Here is a 17,255-nt window from a genome sequence, read left to right as displayed (position 1 = left end):
GGGACTGTTTGAATTTATTGCTGAACACTTTAATGGAGTTTAATTTCATCAATTCACCCATTAGCCTTGTTGAGGGGTTCAGGGTTGTGATGGGCGAGAGGCGGTACACCCTAGAAGAAGAACAGTCTGATCATTTTATTGCAACTGAAATAAAGTACTTCTCTTTAAATCCCTGGACATACATGTTTGGTGGGGCCAACAGTCAATGTATTTTCATGTGGGCAGAATTTCTTGTGGCACCCTTGCTGACAAATAAACCTAAAGTCAGCAGAATTAAATGTTCAAATCAATGCCTTTATGGTCACACACATGACAAATGATCCCCAAAAAAAGCTGTTTTCAGAAGGTCAGGGGTCAAATAATAGTTCACAAGAGTTGTCTTCTTGTGACTTCTGACAGATGAAAGTTATTTTTTCTCTTAATCGATTCAATAACATTTAATGGAGATGTTACTGACATTTTATAAAGAGTGTTAAAAGGGTGTCTTAATAAAATAGAAATATGGACATGTAGGTACAACAGAGCCTTTTAATATCCTGACATATGCGCGGACAATAAAGCTAAGCATAAAGGTTTACTTTATGCTTAGCGTGATAATAAATATCACTTTTATTCCCCTCGCTTCCTGTCTGTGTGGCAGCAGTGACGTCATCTGTGACGCAGGTTCGCCCTCCATCACCAGTCGAGCCCACTGACAGAAAACAGCACCGAGAAACGAGCCCTCACGACTCACGGAAATATGTAGCTAGCTGGTGGAGTTGCGCATATTTCGACAACAGAAAAAGGAGGTTCAGTTGAGCTGGTAAGTCATAATTCCTGTCGCAAGTTTGATAAATCAGTGCTGCTGCCCTCGCTGTGATTTCTCTGTTTGGAAGCGGAGCTAGCATTAGCATAGCCAAGATGACGGCTGTGATGATGGCGGATGGATCCCGTTATTTCCAGCTGAGACGATGTCACTCAAATCATTGATGTAATTTACTGTGTAGTCTACCCTTAAAAATGTATTCGAATTAACAGACAGCTGGTTTATTCTGAGATGGCTCACAGGGCCTCTGATTTTTCCGCGTTCAACTCAACATCCAAAGAGTAAAAGGCCGTGTTGGCTAATGAAGCGATTGAAGTACGTTTCAGGTTGGTCAAGTGAAGTTAATGGTGAAAGTGAATATGTTAATCGCGAACGCGGAAAATACCAACAATAAACTGACTTCCTTCTTCGGATTAAAAATTGAGAATAGTCGTGTTGGTGGATCAATTTAAGCAGTTTATGCAATGTTATATATAATATCAAGGTTTATCGAATCATTTACAGCTAGCAGCCGACGTACCCGACCTGTGACAAGAAACTGTTAGCAGAGACTGTAATAGCTGCGATGCTAACTAGCATGTTTATGATTACCCGACCTCTTTCTCCTCCAGAGCAGTTACATGGAAAGTTACCATGGGAGGCCATGATGATGAAGACATGTCGTATGTAGTTAATAAACAAAAACACGATGAAGAGCTCAAGAACAAGCTAAACGACAGCGGTCACTGGGGCGATCAGGAGTCCACTGGAAACAATGCTAAGTGGGTGAAAGAAGGCCAGAACCAGCTGCGTAAAGTAGCCGAGAACCAGCAGGACCAGGACCACAATTGCAATATCAGCCAAAATGGGAACAAGGAAGACTTCCCTCATCAGACAACCACTCAGGAAGAACAACAGGGAAACGAGGAGCAGACCAAGATAACACTGAGCCCTGGCCTCAACCAGGAGGAGTCCAAGAACATCCTCATCGACACTCTGGAGTCCACAGAGGAGAAAGATAAAGAGAGAGAGGAGGATGACAAAGAGAAGGAGAAGACATCAGATGAAGATGAAGATGAGGATGCACCAGATCAAACCAGAGTAGTCACGGAGGAGCAGGATAAAGTGGAGCCTCAGAAGGAGGGCAGTGTTGTGGGGAGAAATGCCTGCCTCCTCTTCTCCAACATGAATGGGTCACCAAACGAGGAAGAGACCAGCTGGCCTTCACCGTCCCAGGACAACACTGCTGACAGCTCTCCAAATGGCAACAGAGGTAAGTAGAAACACAGGTAATCATGTCATACGTGGTCATAAGAAATGCAACACAGCCTGTTATCTTACATACTGTTAATCTGGAGGGTGAAAGAGAAACATTTAGACTGCTTGTTGGTGCGGTTTTCTTGTACTGTTGAGTCGGAGCAAACTTTTTGGGGGGTTTTGAGACGGTGTTTAATGCTTGAAGTACACTTACTGTGGAATTAATCTGAATATGTTGTGTAAGTCACGTGTCATGTTAATGGGATTTACTTCAAACAATGATGAGGTGACACAGCTTTACGAATAAACACCAAGTGGTTTGTGACACATGCTTTAAACCAGGAGAAACGGTAAAGTTTCATCACAGCTGTTAAAAACAACAGATTGCTCATTTAGTAAGCCTATTAAAGGAAAAGTCCAACTATCCGTAAGGAAACGAGGATCAGTAAAATGTCTGTTTGCTGATACCATTTAAAGGAGATTAAATGACTTTAAAAGTCCTTTTTTCAGACACCACAGCTTATTACTATTCTGGTTCAGTTGTTTCAATTTTGGAGTATTTAAAACACATTTTCCAGAAAATGCGTTTTTTTTTTCCTTGTTTGTCTTCCGCCTTTTCTCACATGCTCACTGTGATTTATTTCTTTTCAACCTGACGTTAAACATTGTCCCTTCACCACGTCTCTCTCCTGTACTTCCTGCCCTTCAGAGTCCTTTTGGGATTCCAGCGCTTTCGAGACCGACACAGACCTGCCGTCGGGATGGATGAGGGTCCGGGACACATCTGGCACCTACTACTGGCACATCCCCACAGGGACCACCCAGTGGGAGCCTCCTTCTCCTCTGGGCAAAGTGGGCGACTCCATGATGTCCTCGACGATGTCCCTGGAGACGACACCCTGCGAGGAGCCTGAGGTGAGGTCTAATACACATTTTGCTCGAAGGGGGAGGACGTGATGTTGGAGTGTGTAGTAGATGATAATATTTGGTTTAAATTCGGCAGGAATCTTGGGCTCAGCTGTCGAGCACGGACGAAGGAGCCGGTGAAGGGGAGCTGTGGAAGGTAAGAAGGGGCAAGGATACAACCACACATGAACAGGTCATCATTTGTTTGTATTTATTTACATGTTGGCAACAATAAATAGTACATTTTTGAAGCATCTTCAACCATCTCATGGTAATACGTTAAACAACTCCAGTTGGATCCGCATGGTAATGAGGATAATCTGTGAGAAGCTGATAAATTGTCCTCGTTTTGAGTTCTGTTCAGCACGGCTCCAACAGGGATATTTAGAGTGAGTGACCAATAATCCCAAGTTTATTAAGATCATATCTGGACTCTTTTCATCCAGTTATCAGTGAAATGTTTCTCTCTCTTCATCTTCCAGCCATCACAAGTATGAATCTCCATCGCTAATGTGTTTGTTGTTTATCAACAGGAGGAGGGAGAGGGGGCATCTGATCAAAGTCTGAAGGAGTTTGAAGGGGCAACTTTACGCTATGCATCCATCAACCTGAAGTACGTGCAGCTCCAGCTCTTTGTCCAGTTGATAGTCAGTGTTTGTTTATTGTCACCTTTATTGTTGTTGTTTTTTTGTCATGATCATGTTCATCTTTGTCTCTGTAGTTACAATTGCTCCCAGTCGGAGGAAGAAGAAAAGCGAACTCCACTCAGCACAGATATAGAAACTAAGGTGAGTCAGAGTGAATGTTTCAGGTATGTTGGGAGGAGTTTGTCATTGCTCTTTATTCAAAGTGCAGATCTTAGACTCGGCCCATTGGAGCTGCACTGTGGCAAAAATAGCTCTGAAACATTACGGATAGGTCTGATAAATGAAAAACCTTCACTTTTTCAGAAATATAAAAACTGTGATGTGAAGTAACAAAGTAGAAGCACTTTGTTTAAGTACTTTCTGTGTGTTTGACACCTCGTTACGTGCTTAATCGTCACTCTCTGCTATTGTATTGATGCCTAAACTCTGCATGTTTGTGGGACATCAAATAAAAGCGGTGTGGTTGCATCGGGAGCTGTGGGCAGTTTGACTGGTAACAATGTTAACCGTTACCTGGATGGTCTCCGTGCAGCTCATGCTTACAATGATAGGAGTAACAAATGATGTGGAATAGAAGAGGGGACGTCTGATTTAATATTCTGGAACGTCTGGGATGAGACAAAACACAAGCTGCATTCTCCCCCATCAAAGTAAGCTCTCCCTGCACGTTTTATCACAGAGGAATGTGTCACACTTTGTCCAGACATTCGATGAGACATCATCTGGCTATCTGTCAGTGATAGGCCAAGTGCTGTGCATAAATGTTTGAACATCGAGCGTCTTGTCAGCTCCTCGGCACCCACAGTGTGACACTTGATTCACTAAAGGATTACATGGTGCTTTCACTCACTTCACCTGTGCAGACGGTTCAAAAAGACAAACACACGGGGGTTTAAAGCAGCCCCAACAGCACTACAGAGCAAACAGCCACGGTGCAGTCATTTGGGGGGGGGGGAAAAGGCCTGCTTTAAACGCAAATCGTCTTCCTTGCAAAAAAGCATCTAATTCACAAACACGGGCGCTAACAGCCGTGCACAGTTAGGAATGGTCACAAGTCCAAAGATACTGTCTGCAGCTGGTGGTGACTCTGCTGCAGTATTTACAGATGTCACGCGCAAACTCTCCACTGATCAGGAAAACAAATCCACCTCTGTGTGCACTGTAAACATTGCTATTAGAAATATAACCGGAGCGGTAATCAGTCCACAGCTGTCCACACTTCATCCACATGTGGTGACAGCTTAAAGCTAAGAACTAGACTTGTACTGTTGGCTTCGCAACAAGCACATTTTTGATACTCTCTTCTGTTTTCTTTGAATTCATGATGAGAATTCATCATCCAATATTCAATAAAACATAAAAACCGTTACAGTCAAGTCAGCTACCCGAACACGGTCGAAAAACATCAGCCTCCAAACACGCCTGATTCAGTCAATTACCTGGAGCCTTGGCGTTATGCTCAGCGTAGGCCAAGGCGCCACCCGGTGTTCAGTGTCGATATTACACTCGAATAGAAAGTCACAGTGTTGAGTTGGGTTTCTTGGAAATATCAATCAAATCAAGAGTTTTGGCTCCAGTAGCATTTTCTTTGAGGGGAACTAACTTTCGAGTGAGATGTCTTTACTTTTCCTCCAGAACACTTTAACATTAACACCTTTGATTTGTTGTTTTAGTACGTTACTCTCTTCCACTTGGACGTATTGAATATGGTTAGTAATATGAGAAGGTTGAGCCATACTTTGTCTTTGCCTTTACTGATCGAATCCCCTGCACATTAAAGAAGGGAATCAGTAGCATTAACGCATGAATGACACAGTACAACTCGAATCTCAAACCTCTGTCTGCGTTTTTCACATCTTGAACTTATGTGCCACGTCTGTGTCTGCTCAGTGTTTCGCTGTGCGCTCGCTCGGTTGGGTGGAGATGTCCGAGGAGGACATGGCGCCGGGCAAGAGCAGCGTGGCCGTCAACAACTGCATCCGACAGCTCTCCTATCACAAACACAACCTCCACGACACCGCTGGGATCTGGGGAGAGGTGAGTGGCACAGAGGATTTCATTGAGAAACAGTAGATCTAAATAGAGAAACACTGTTTCAGGAAGATCTAATCAACGTACAATCAGACTGAAGCCTTGAACTCATCAGAAAAGATGTTGAAATGTTTTTGTACTTTCTGCTCTGATATGTGACGTTGTTTGAAGTCAGGCAGCTCATACCTGTGTGTGTGTGTGTGACAGGGTAAAGACATGCTGATGGTCCTGGAGAACGACACCATGAACTTGATCGACCCTCTGGGTCAGACTCTGCTACATGCTCAGCCAATAGGCAGCATCCGGGTCTGGGGTGTTGGCCGAGACAACGGCAGGTCAGTCTCCACACTTCCAGACGATGGACAGGAGCGGTGTTTATTCATCCCACTTTCTAAACATGCTTAAACATGGACTGTAAAGGTTTCTTTTTCAAATGAACATTACTGTTCATTTAGGAAAAAGTTGGATTTAGGCATTCCTCATGTGGGAATCAAGGTTTTACATGATTATACAGTAAGGCGTGTATTATTGTGAAGCGTCACCCGAAGTGGTATTGACTCACAGACTCACAGTCATGTCTCTTGTGTTGAGAAGCTTCCTGCTGAATCGACATGCAGAGGTTGAGTCTCCTTTAAGATAACTCACAGCTTCCTGTCGCCGTGACTCATTAATGACTCACTGGTTTGGCATTTCTTAAAGAATCCAATGTGAAGCACTGTAGAGCTCTTTTGTTTGCTGATGTTTTATACTCTGCTGCCCTCTGCTGGATTGTAGAGGGCATTGCAGACAAAGATGACCCTGACTGTTCTAACAATCCTTATTTTTCTTTCATGCTGCATTTTCATGATGAACAGGGAAAGGTAATCATTAATGATTACATTCCGTAAAGTTTGATTGTCGTGTGTGTGTGTGTGTGTGCGTGCCTACAGGCTCACGTATTCACATTGCTATCATGATTCAGTGTGGGATTGTGACCTTTTCTGTCCGGATTCTCCTGCAGGGATTTTGCTTATGTGGCTCGAGACAACCTGACCCAGGTGCTGAAGTGTCATGTGTTCCGCTGTGACTCGCCTGCCAAGAACATAGCCACCAGCTTACATGAGATGTGTTCAAAGGTCAGCGTCGAATGGAACGAAATGAGTTTGATCTCAGTTTCTTGGTTCATAATTAACCTCGAACTGTGTCACTGAAACATTTTTCATTCTTCAATGTGACTTCAGATAATGATGGAGAGGAAGGCGACCAAGCCGGGAGTGAGCAGGCTGAACTCTGACCCCATGAACCCTGGGATCCTCCCGATCGAAGGTAGAGCTCCGAGCACCCCAAACATCATCAGAATCAAAGTGTGCGGAAACAAATCCCTTATTGCCTCTCCCTTTCTTCACAGAGTTTCCTGCTCCGAAAAATGAACTCTTCCAGCACTTCCAGGTTTATTATCTTGGTTGCGTGCCTGTCGTGAAGCCAGTGGGTAAGAAAGCACTTGAAATCCTGTTATTCCACTGACTGCACATTAAAGGCCCTGAGGCCTATTTTGGGTTTCTTCTGATGTCGGGTGTATTCTGTATTTCTCAGGTATGGATATAATAAATGACACCCTCGAGGCTGCAGTCGTTGGCAAAGACAAGAGTGAGTGGACTCCTGTGTCTGTGAACGTTGCACCCGCCACCCTCACTATACTTTCAAAACAGGTAAGAGACAAGAACGGCGCGTGACGTGAGCTTGATGGACACCACTCTTACTCCACTTTGACTTCAGAACCAAAACGCTGACACCTTTCTGTTTCTGCCCTCAGAGTGAGGAGGTGCTGTCCGAGTGCAGGGTGCGTTTCCTGTCCTTCATGGGCGTGGGAAAGGACGTCCACACCTTCGCTTTCATCATGGCCGAGGGTCCCCGGGACTTCACCTGTCACATGTTTTGGTGCGAGCCCAACGCTGCCAGTCTGAGTGAGGCTGTACAAGCTGCCTGCATGGTGAGAACTGAACCCGTACATGAGGGGGGAAAAGAGATGTTCATCATGTCACGTATTCACCTTGTAAGAGTAATGCATCCGTCCAGTTAATGCAGACTTATGACTGTTCACAACCGAGCAGCAACCTCCAGTGTTGACAAATGCAGCCACGTGCTCAATCATTGGCCGAGTGTCTGCTTGAGTCTGGCTGCAGAAGCATGAAATGAACTTTACAGCGTGGTTCAAAAAGTGGAATTACTAATTCGGGCACACACTGCACGATTCATGTGTTAGCCATGTGTTTACTGTACGACAGGTTTTTTTAAATGTGTCTGTCTGAGAGAATATCACATTCCTGAATACTGAACGCTGCCTGAAAGATTTGAAACACAAGTGGAGGCTTAATGTGAATGAATGAAACATACAGATGTTTAAGGAGAGGACAGTTACTCCATGCAGTACAGAGCAAAGGTGGAGACGTGCATGGGGGAAGAAAAGTGAGCAGGTGAACATGAAGTCAGACTAAAGCACACGTTTAGACTTTGAACAAGAAATAACCATTGAGTACTCTGACTGAGGAAGAGTACCTGTGATGTAACGCGTCCTCTTTGATTCATGCGGGAACAGAGCCACAGATCGAATTCGAACCTGAGCCGCCCATTTGGAGGATTAAAGCCTCTTGAAATGGGGCGCTCGCACTAACCACTAGGCTACCAAGAAATTTTCTTTTTTTTTTTGTGAGGATTAAAGTTTGTTGAGTGAGAAGTTCAAAGCTAAAGAGAAACAAATGTGACCTGAAGTTGTTTACGTTCAGCAGCCAGTGTTTTCAGTTTAGCCGAGTGTCTGAAATGCATAATTTATGATGCGTTTGTTTTTTTTATAGCTACGCTACCAGAAATGTTTGGATGCTCGCCCTCCAAGCCTGGCGTCCTGCCTGCCCACTCCTCCCGCCGACTCTGTGGCTCGCCGGGTCAAGAAGGGGGTGCAGAGTCTGCTGGGCAGCTTTAAGAGCTACAGGTCGGGCTCTCAGTCCCCCTGAGCTGAAGACGATCCACACTCCATTAAACACGAGGCCCATCACCACAATCTCACCTCTGCTCCTCCTCCTCCTCTCATCTCTCTGCCACACTTCTCGCCTTACGACCATTATCAGCAGTCTGTTCACTCGTCTAGTGTGTGGAGAAGTCTGTGAGCAGAGAAGATTCTTTTTAAAAGCTTTTACTTTATACAACACTTAAAATCAGCCATCTCTTATCAGAAACAGCCCGGCATCTCTTCATCTCACCGTGCTGGGATTCTTTCTGTGAGTCTTAACTATTTTTGTGTTTTAACAGAAACTATGATATGAATGTTTGAATTGGATGTTTTACATGAAGATGCAACAAGATGCATGAACAAGAGGTCGCTAGATTTTCTCTGAAATGTTCTCCATCCCCCCCCCCTTTTTTTTTTCTCCTCGGTGCAATGATCCTCTGTTCCACTCCTCTTTTTTCTACTGTGTGAGAGAAGCTCCTGTAACACATCCATGTATCCTAATGTTGTTTTTCTCAGACATCAGTCACCTCTCTCTACCACTCTAGGATGTTATACAAACACTGTAGGCGTCTGTGTAGTGTGCCAGCTAGTTATACGTCCTTCAACAATGTATTTTAGTCTTCCAAAGAACTGTATGGTCATCTGTCACATAGTGAGCAAACACTGATCTGAGTGTAGTGTGTTTCTCCCTCATTCTGCATGAACATTTGGAAGTTCAGTGCTCGTGTGCAATAATCAGATGTTCCTGTATGGTGCGGTGATTCTGAGTTCACTTTAATGAGAGAGTCTGGCTGGGTTGAGTGTGAGGCTGACGGAACAACAGAGCCATGTCGAAAAAAACTATTATCTTGTGATGGAAATGATAGTAAAAGAAGTCACAAACTCTGGGTTTTCACACAGCCGTTTACCACCAACAAATACTAAATCGTACTGTAGAAACTCGCCAACAAGCTGCATGTTTTGATAACAAAGAGTTCTCGCTGCTCGCGGCGGCTTAGCGCTTAAGATCCATCAGTGTAACGTGTAAATTCTTCCTCCGTGTTACTGTATGGTTAGAGGAGGCTGGAGTTGATGTGTTGTTTCGTGTTTCTTAGGCATGTCACTCTAGTTAGTGTCAGTGTGTTTACCATAAAAACTAGGCTAGCAGTAGAAAGTTAGACTTTCTGTCCGTTCCTTCAAGCTGAAAAGATGAGAGCAGGTAAATGTTTGTATTTACAGTTTGTGTGTATGAACAAATCTCGAGATGATTTCCTCATGGTTTGACTTTTTTTTATGCTTTTCCTCGACATGCGTCGACACGGCCGCTCCGCTTCATATTATTATTTTTTTGTTTCCTCACACTACAACGTACACGAGCAAGACTATTTCCACATTATTAGCGCTTTAGATTGACTTTTTTTAAATGAAGATCACACTAAATAGACGAGTTGTATTTTATCTCTGTGTCCGTCAGTGATCAATACTGTATGTAGCACAACAGTGGTAGTCATCTCTAAGACTTGAGACGCAGTCTGTCAGAATTATTATTTTTTTTTTTAAATCTCTGCAGGGCATTTGTTCAGCCATGTTGTCTGAAACACTGGGAGCTAAATCCAAATATTCCCAGGCTGACTCACCCGACTCCCAAAGAGATGAAACTAGAAATAATGTATTTGTATTTCAAAATGAAATTAATTTTACAGCCACTCTTCACTCGCAACAAAATATTGTGAAATGTACTGTATAGAAACGCAAAACTAACAATGCTCACTTTATCATACGGATTTTTAAAAAAAAAGATACTTTTTTTTTTTTTTTTAATTGCATTTTGATTTTTTTTAATTTTTAGACGTTTTCTAAGAAATACTAATTTAGGTATTGGTACTAAATTTGCAAAAAGCAGAATGTCCTCAAACGACTGATAATAGAGATTCTTAAACATCTAAAATATGAAGCTACAAATGATACAAGTCATGTTTGAACCGCATGGATCAAAAAGAATCTCGTGTGTGTACAGAGAAATGTGACACGAAGGCAGAAATCCAACCAGTGGAGTCTGTCCTGTCGTGTGATGTCATCGAAGGTCACTCGGATCTGAAAGCAAAGCAGTGATTTGTGATGACTGGCCTTTCTCAGACGATTTCACCCCCGACATGTTTCTCAAACTGCTTCTTTTTAATGTGTCAAGTATAACACTAACTAAAAACTAGACAACACTGACTCATATTACTGCCTTGTCACTTCATGTGTCACTTGTTGGAACTACTTTGCTGTGTGCGGCGTCCAGTCAGTGGCAGAACTACAGCCAGATGAGTCACAGAACATTAGCAGATTAATTTATTTCTGTTCATGTAAATTAGGTGTATAAAAGTGTATGTATATAAAAGTCACTGCACAATAAATGTGAACATATCATACCTGTTTATCTTGTGCTCTTTTCATTTCTTAGCTGTGTGAAGTCAAGTGAAGAGATCGGCTCCCAAAGGGCAGATCTGCTTAACCTGAAAATGTCTCCTTTCTCGTTGGGTTGGCGTGAACGTTTCAGCTGATAAGTCTTGTCGTTTCCAGCTTTTCCATTAAAATGTAAAAGAAGCCACACCCAGGCTGTCAGGCCCGTTTTCATATGCATTAAAACTGCTCACACTGGTTTTTACCATATGTATTGACGGGACCATCCACAGGGTTCATGAACAAAAAAAAACAGGAACAATACGCTGCCCCTCCCCCTCCTCCTTCAGGGTGGACCTGTTCACCTGTTCAGTTCATATCTGTGCTGCTGCCACCACCTGGTGAGTTCAAAAGGAAGGGTCTGGCTACTCATTGTTTCCCTAAGAGATGGCTTTTGGAGATGAAAGGTGCACATCAAGTGGAATCCACTGCCATCACAGACTGCCTATAATTGGCTGCACCATCGCCACACAAATAGTGGGACTGCCCTGCCAGCGGGATCCCAGAGCGGCAGGACAGATCAAGGCTCTGGCTATAATCGCTTCCTTTTGAAGAAAGGAGACCAAGACCTTTGTGTTTGGTGACTTATTGTTTCCTCTTTGTGTAAATGAAACGTATCAAAGTAATGTGCCGTAGAACGACATATTTCATCATGTGTGGTAAAACATGATGGGAGTGTTTTGTAGGACAACGTACTTTCAATGCATGGCACATATTCACCACAACAGACCATGTGGCAGAGGGTCTGATAATTGATTGCATCATTTCCAGCTTTTACATAACAGTTTAAAGTATTGTATGTGCTGTCTGTAGTGTTGAGCTGGTGCATGTCTTGAGTCTTGTTTGAATCTCTTCAAAACTTGTTTTTTTTTTTTTTTTATCTTCCTTTAATATATTTTGTGCAATGTTTTCCTATTTCCATGACTGTACTTATGTGTAGCCATTGATCAATAATGCTCAGAACTATGATAGATTTAACTGGAGATGAGCAGCTTCAACAAAAACTAACAAACCTCGAACCTGCAAGAAGATGTGATTTATTGCAGGGTTGTTGTATTGCACTCACACACTGTATTTGATATTCTCTGCTAAGCAAAGAGTTATTGTCATTGATTGAAACAACATGTGTAGTGTTGTCTTTATAGCATACATTATGAATGTGAGGCATGAGCATGTTAACAGCCACCCATGCCCTGAATCCTTTTGTCTGCTCTGTATTGTCATGCTTGTTATTGTGATACAGCGTGTTTGCGTAGCTCTCAAACCAGATTTATGCACTTCATTTTACCCAGTGTCAATCACAATTTGCCGAGGTCGGCCCATGGAGAAACTAATCACAATTATAATTATTCCTATAGCCTAATTATGCATATGGCATTTGTTTAATGGAGATTTATTTTGAGTAATGAATGTGTAGTCTTGTGGAACATTGCTTTTCCTCTCTGTGGAGGAGAGGACCTGTGTCTCCTCTGCTGTGCTCTTCAATCTAATCACAAATCTTAGGCTAGATAAAAAAAAAAAAAAAAAAGAGCCGTGGCAAGCTCCATCCTCAACCTGGTATCGAAGTCTGAGAAAGATGATGGAACTCTCTGTGGAGCCTTTTCCAACTGATTTATATTACAAGAATACACCTCTTTGAACAAAGATTCTCATATCCTCTGCAGCCTTTTTTTTTTTTTCCAGCAGTGCTTATCCATTACGATTTCTTCTGCTTTTGTGTGTGTTTGTTTGCCCTCCTCTGGGTGCTGCAGAGATCTGCGCTTCTTGGTAATCGAGGACGACACAAATGTGTGCAGAGCTTTGGTCAAGGCCACAGCGTATCAGACACAGCCACAGGAGATGTGTGAAGGCACGAGGTTGGATCGACTACAAAGACAAAACAACGGAGGGGATAATAATTTCTGTGCTGCAACTGTTTAAAGAAAACATTGCATGTTACCACAGTCTTACATCCGAAACATGGAGGGACAGGTGTTAAACCATATGAAACTGAGACGTCAGACACAAATATCATTGAGTTAGTCTACAATAACACCCCCAGGCATTTATTTGAGGATTAAGCAGTCTAATCTCAAAATGTTCAGTAATTCATTCTTGCCCAGAACAACACAGTGATTATTTTGCCAGTGGGAGCAGACCACAGCCCACTGGTGTCAGAGTAATGGCTTCTCCACTGCTCCTCCAGTGGGTCCAGCAGCCCTGCAGCAGTTAAGTAGCAGTTCAGTACTCGCTGTGGTTACTGATTCTAAAAGAGTAAAGTGAATTTAGATACATATATCACAGTATGTTAAATATACACAAGAGATATACAGTAGCAACATTCTACATACTGAGCTAAGGAAACCATCAGTGAATATGCACCTGGCAAGAGAGACAAGGAAAAACGTCCTTTAAGCAGGCAGAGACTTGGAGTAGAAAAGGACTCAATGGTGAACAGCCATCTGTTGTAAACCAGTGAGGACGTGGAGTTAAAGCTGAATCAAACCAGTATTACTGTTAGAATCTTTGCAAACATTTAGCTTCTGAGAAGGAGAAAGAAACGCATTTTTTTTTGCTAAGTCTGCTTCATTCAGAAGAGCAGCCCAACATCACTTCTCGCTTTTTTTTTACCCTTTTGGGTAAAAACAAAGGTAGCCTACAGTTGCAGGGCGCTAGCTTATTAGCTTGATTGATTTCATTGTTGACACAAACATAAAAAATAAAGGCAGAAAAGGTAAGAGATGTCAAAAATGTCTGGCCATGTCACTATGAAACCTCCGGCTGAAGGATGATCAATGAACACTCTTGAAGGCCTCGTTGTTTATTTCTTCAAAGTAGCGACGCCTATCGTCTACCGGCAACCTGACAATATTATTGTACGATAGATAGGCCAAAACAACCGAGCAACAACGTGGCTTGAAACGCTGTAGTATTTTTTTTCCTCCTGCTAAATTGACCAAACAAGACCAGCACCGGTTGTTACAGTTTTTGACCAATTACCCAAATGGGTTGCTCTCATGAATACTTCTTCTAGGTGTCACTAATTTGAAAGAACCCTAAAAAAAATCTCTTTTTTGCAGTCCGTCAATTTCATAATATACAGGACTGAATACTTGATAGTTAAACACAGTATATAATGGCAGAAAAATTTCCCTTTTTGAGAATTATTCAATTATTTCTCCCACCAGTTACCTCGGAATAAATCTTTTAGAGTTTGACATGGACCTGTTTGTAAGAAATGTGTAAATGCAAATACAACTGAGGCTATGGCCAAGATCTCTGAAAAGTCCTTTTGATAGAATTAAACCTCTGTATTGGACCGTGGCTGCCTTTCTCTTTACTGTCTCCAATCAAAATCATTTCCATTCAAGATTGTCAAATTTATGATAAAATAAATGCTATGGAGAGAAGCAACTGTCACACTGGAAATGGATGGTCTTCATATGTAGTAAAATACTGTGTCACTGGAGTCTTTAGTCATTCAAGTTTGGGTGACAGATAGCAACCAATTCATGTTCCTGCTGTGAGATGATTGGAGGTTTTGTCAGGCTTTAATGTTCAATGATTGGAGCTAGTGGAAAATGACATGTCTCATTATACATGAGGCTGAAACACTTTAGCTGTATAATGGAGGTTGTTACAGACACAACGTTGGCAAAGGCATCTCATTTCCAGGTAGTGTAAGAATAATTGACCCTAAAATCCAATGTATTAGGCAAACCTCTTTTCTTTCTAAATAGTGCGTTGGGTCCTATATGCCAGTTTGGCCAACATACCAGTATAATTTGTGAGTAAAAGTATTTTTCTATCTATTTAAGCTTCATCACAGACACAACCCACCAAGATTGCATTGGCAGTTGCCACCGCCCACTGTACGCAAGCTTTGCTGAGCCTTGTCTGACGGCACCACGTTCTACCAGCTGGGTCATAATCATGCATTTAAAGCAAATGGGTCTATACTATTAAGTTAATAAAGGTTATGAAGTGCTGGCTCCATCGACTCCCCACTTAAAGACAGGTGACCAGCGGAGGTTGGCAGAGTGACTCGAGTTAAATTGGTTACAGGCTGTGGTTTCATGCATCACAACCATCAATGCTACCTTGTCATTGGCTGAGAACTCAACTACTGTACTACCGCAGTGCTCAGGAGGTGAACTGGCACCTCTCCAGTAACAAGACCAATTTCCAGACATGATGCGCACCGGGACTTGAACCGGCAACCCCCTGGTTCCCAAGCCAAGTCCCTACGGACTGAGCCACATATTTTGAGGAGGTGAACATTAGCTACAGCATAACTACAGAACCTAGCTGCTGCATGTATTGCTGAGAAGTAAAATATACATTTCAGAGGAAATTATATCTAAACGGTTTGGAGCCAGGTTTTCTGATTCCTCAAGTGTTCAACATCTGATCTTACTCCTGGTAATAAAGCATTAAAATGTTGTTTTTTTTAGATGTAAGAAAGAACATACTTTAACTCTCTGTAGGTTAATTTTGCTGCAGTCCAACCAAGCGCAGGTACAAAACAAAACACTTAATTGTCGTACAGGTGTAATGGTTAACACTGAGATTAATTTACTTGCAGAGGAGTCTGTCAAAGAAGTCAACAGCTCCCCAGCCTGGTCCCCTGCGAGTGTCTGTGTGCATCCCACCAATCCGATGGCCCAAACCCTCCCAAGGCTTTCTGCAGCAAATTGCATCGTTACTTTGCAAATTTGTTCAAGCAATCAACTCAATCTCACTTGGGGTACCGATCTGACAACAGGAATGATTAGAATCCTGGGCGGCTCGGCGCTTGTCACTTGGGACCGAGATGAGAGCGGAATTACAATGAAGCCTGAAATTGCAGGCTATTGTTACCTCCCTGTTGTTCCTGTCCTCTTTCTCCATCCATCCTTTTCCTCATGCTGACGTCTGTCCCCTCTATTCTATTCTTTGGAGATGTGGTAACAAGGTGTGACTGTTGGAGACAAAGCCAAAGGGCAATCATCTTGGAGGGGTGACTAGAAATAGCTCATCTTTTATTACAGAGCACACCTGCTATCATCGGAGTGTAAAAACCTCTCATTCGGGAGATGAAATATGCAAAGTTTGAGTGGAAATGCGACAGAGGATTGTATTTGATGGCCTCTAATGTTGTAGTATTGGACAGAGAGTGCTTTAAAAGAGGAATAAATACTTCATCTCTTCGTATATTTGCAAGAAATTTTAGAGAGTCGACAGACCAGCTCCTTTTAGGTTTGGACAGAATACATTAAAATGACCTCAGCAATTGTGTCCAAATAAAGAAGGCAGCGGCAGGCAGCTTTGAACTTTATATTACTTACTTTATATTTATCAGTTCCTCCTCACATGTTGCCTTTAAGATGAGGGTTGGGGGTGGGTGGGTGGGAGAAATGACCTGATGGGAGCTGAAGAGAGGCGAAGCAGACTGTTGATTCTCATTTCAACATCCCCATCTCCCAGCAGGATTGTCTGAGACGTAGATAAATACTGTCAGCGCTGCGATTTATAAGCTGTGCAGCAGACACAATTTCACCCATTACCTGACCGACTCAAAAGTCCAACACGCTCGAGTCCCCTGCATGCAGAATGCCGTGATTTTGACTGCTTTTTCTTCCCTCCCCCTCTTTTGCCTTTCATCTAACAGTCTTTTGTCAACACCCCAGGAGGGGACGAGGGAAATCTCAAACTCTGCATACTTATTTTTCAAGACTGCCAACACGATGTGATACAGTGGATACGGAAAGTATTCAGACCCCTTTCCATTTTTCACTCTTTGTTTCATTGCGGCCATTTGCTAAAATCAAAAAAGTTCATTTTATAAAAAAAAAAAACAACAGAAATATAGAAATGTTTGCAAATTTCTTAAAATAAACCCTGAAATATCACATGGTCGAAAGTATGAGAAAGTCTGAATACTTTCTGTTCCCACTGTGTATGGAAATAAATACTTTGAGTCTCTTGTGTTGTGTTTCTCCACCTTGCCATGTCTTCCTTTTCTATTGACCTCAAATCACAGTACCTTAAAAGCTATACTTAGTGGAATTATAGCTTTGTGGTGAGACATAGGCGATCCAATCAATGCCAAATGCTCTTAAAGTCAGTATTCAAAAACATCTCTTTTGCCAATGAAACTGAACTTTTCAGCTTTCAAAGTTTGTTTAAAATACAATATATGGAAGCACTTTTATAGTCTTATGGGCCATTTATACAAATAATAAGTAGAGCTGCACCGAGC

At 42.5% G+C, this 17,255-nt stretch overlaps 1 protein-coding gene across 1 annotated transcript; it reads left to right on the top strand.

Annotated features, from left to right (window-relative positions):
- Positions 1 to 631: 631 nt before the first annotated feature.
- Positions 632 to 11,004, top strand: apbb1 (amyloid beta (A4) precursor protein-binding, family B, member 1 (Fe65)). The gene is made up of 14 exons (XM_079354929.1): positions 632 to 802; positions 1,417 to 2,057; positions 2,751 to 2,956; positions 3,045 to 3,104; positions 3,481 to 3,560; positions 3,669 to 3,735; positions 5,485 to 5,631; positions 5,833 to 5,960; positions 6,626 to 6,740; positions 6,846 to 6,930; positions 7,013 to 7,093; positions 7,198 to 7,313; positions 7,418 to 7,594; positions 8,457 to 11,004. The coding sequence occupies exons 2-14, from the start codon at positions 1,439 to 1,441 to the stop codon at positions 8,610 to 8,612; spliced, it is 2,037 nt and encodes a 678-aa protein (XP_079211055.1). The 5' UTR covers positions 632 to 802; positions 1,417 to 1,438; the 3' UTR covers positions 8,613 to 11,004.
- Positions 11,005 to 17,255: the final 6,251 nt, after the last annotated feature.

This window comes from Symphodus melops, assembly GCF_947650265.1.
Source record: "Symphodus melops genome assembly, chromosome: 10".
NCBI classification, from domain to species: domain Eukaryota; kingdom Metazoa; phylum Chordata; class Actinopteri; order Labriformes; family Labridae; genus Symphodus; species Symphodus melops.
The sequence above is the reverse complement of the archived record's forward strand: the minus strand, read 5'-3'. Positions and strand labels throughout refer to the sequence as shown.

Excerpts from the sequence above, each read along its gene's own strand:
- apbb1 (XM_079354929.1), top strand. The coding sequence starts at position 1,439 with ATGGGAGGCCATGATGATGAAGACATGTCGTATGTAGTTAATAAACAA. Across the intron at positions 3,105-3,480 it reads GTGAAGGGGAGCTGTGGAAG|GAGGAGGGAGAGGGGGCATC; the intron begins GTAAGAAGGGGC and ends GTTTATCAACAG. Across the intron at positions 5,632-5,832 it reads CCGCTGGGATCTGGGGAGAG|GGTAAAGACATGCTGATGGT; the intron begins GTGAGTGGCACA and ends TGTGTGTGACAG.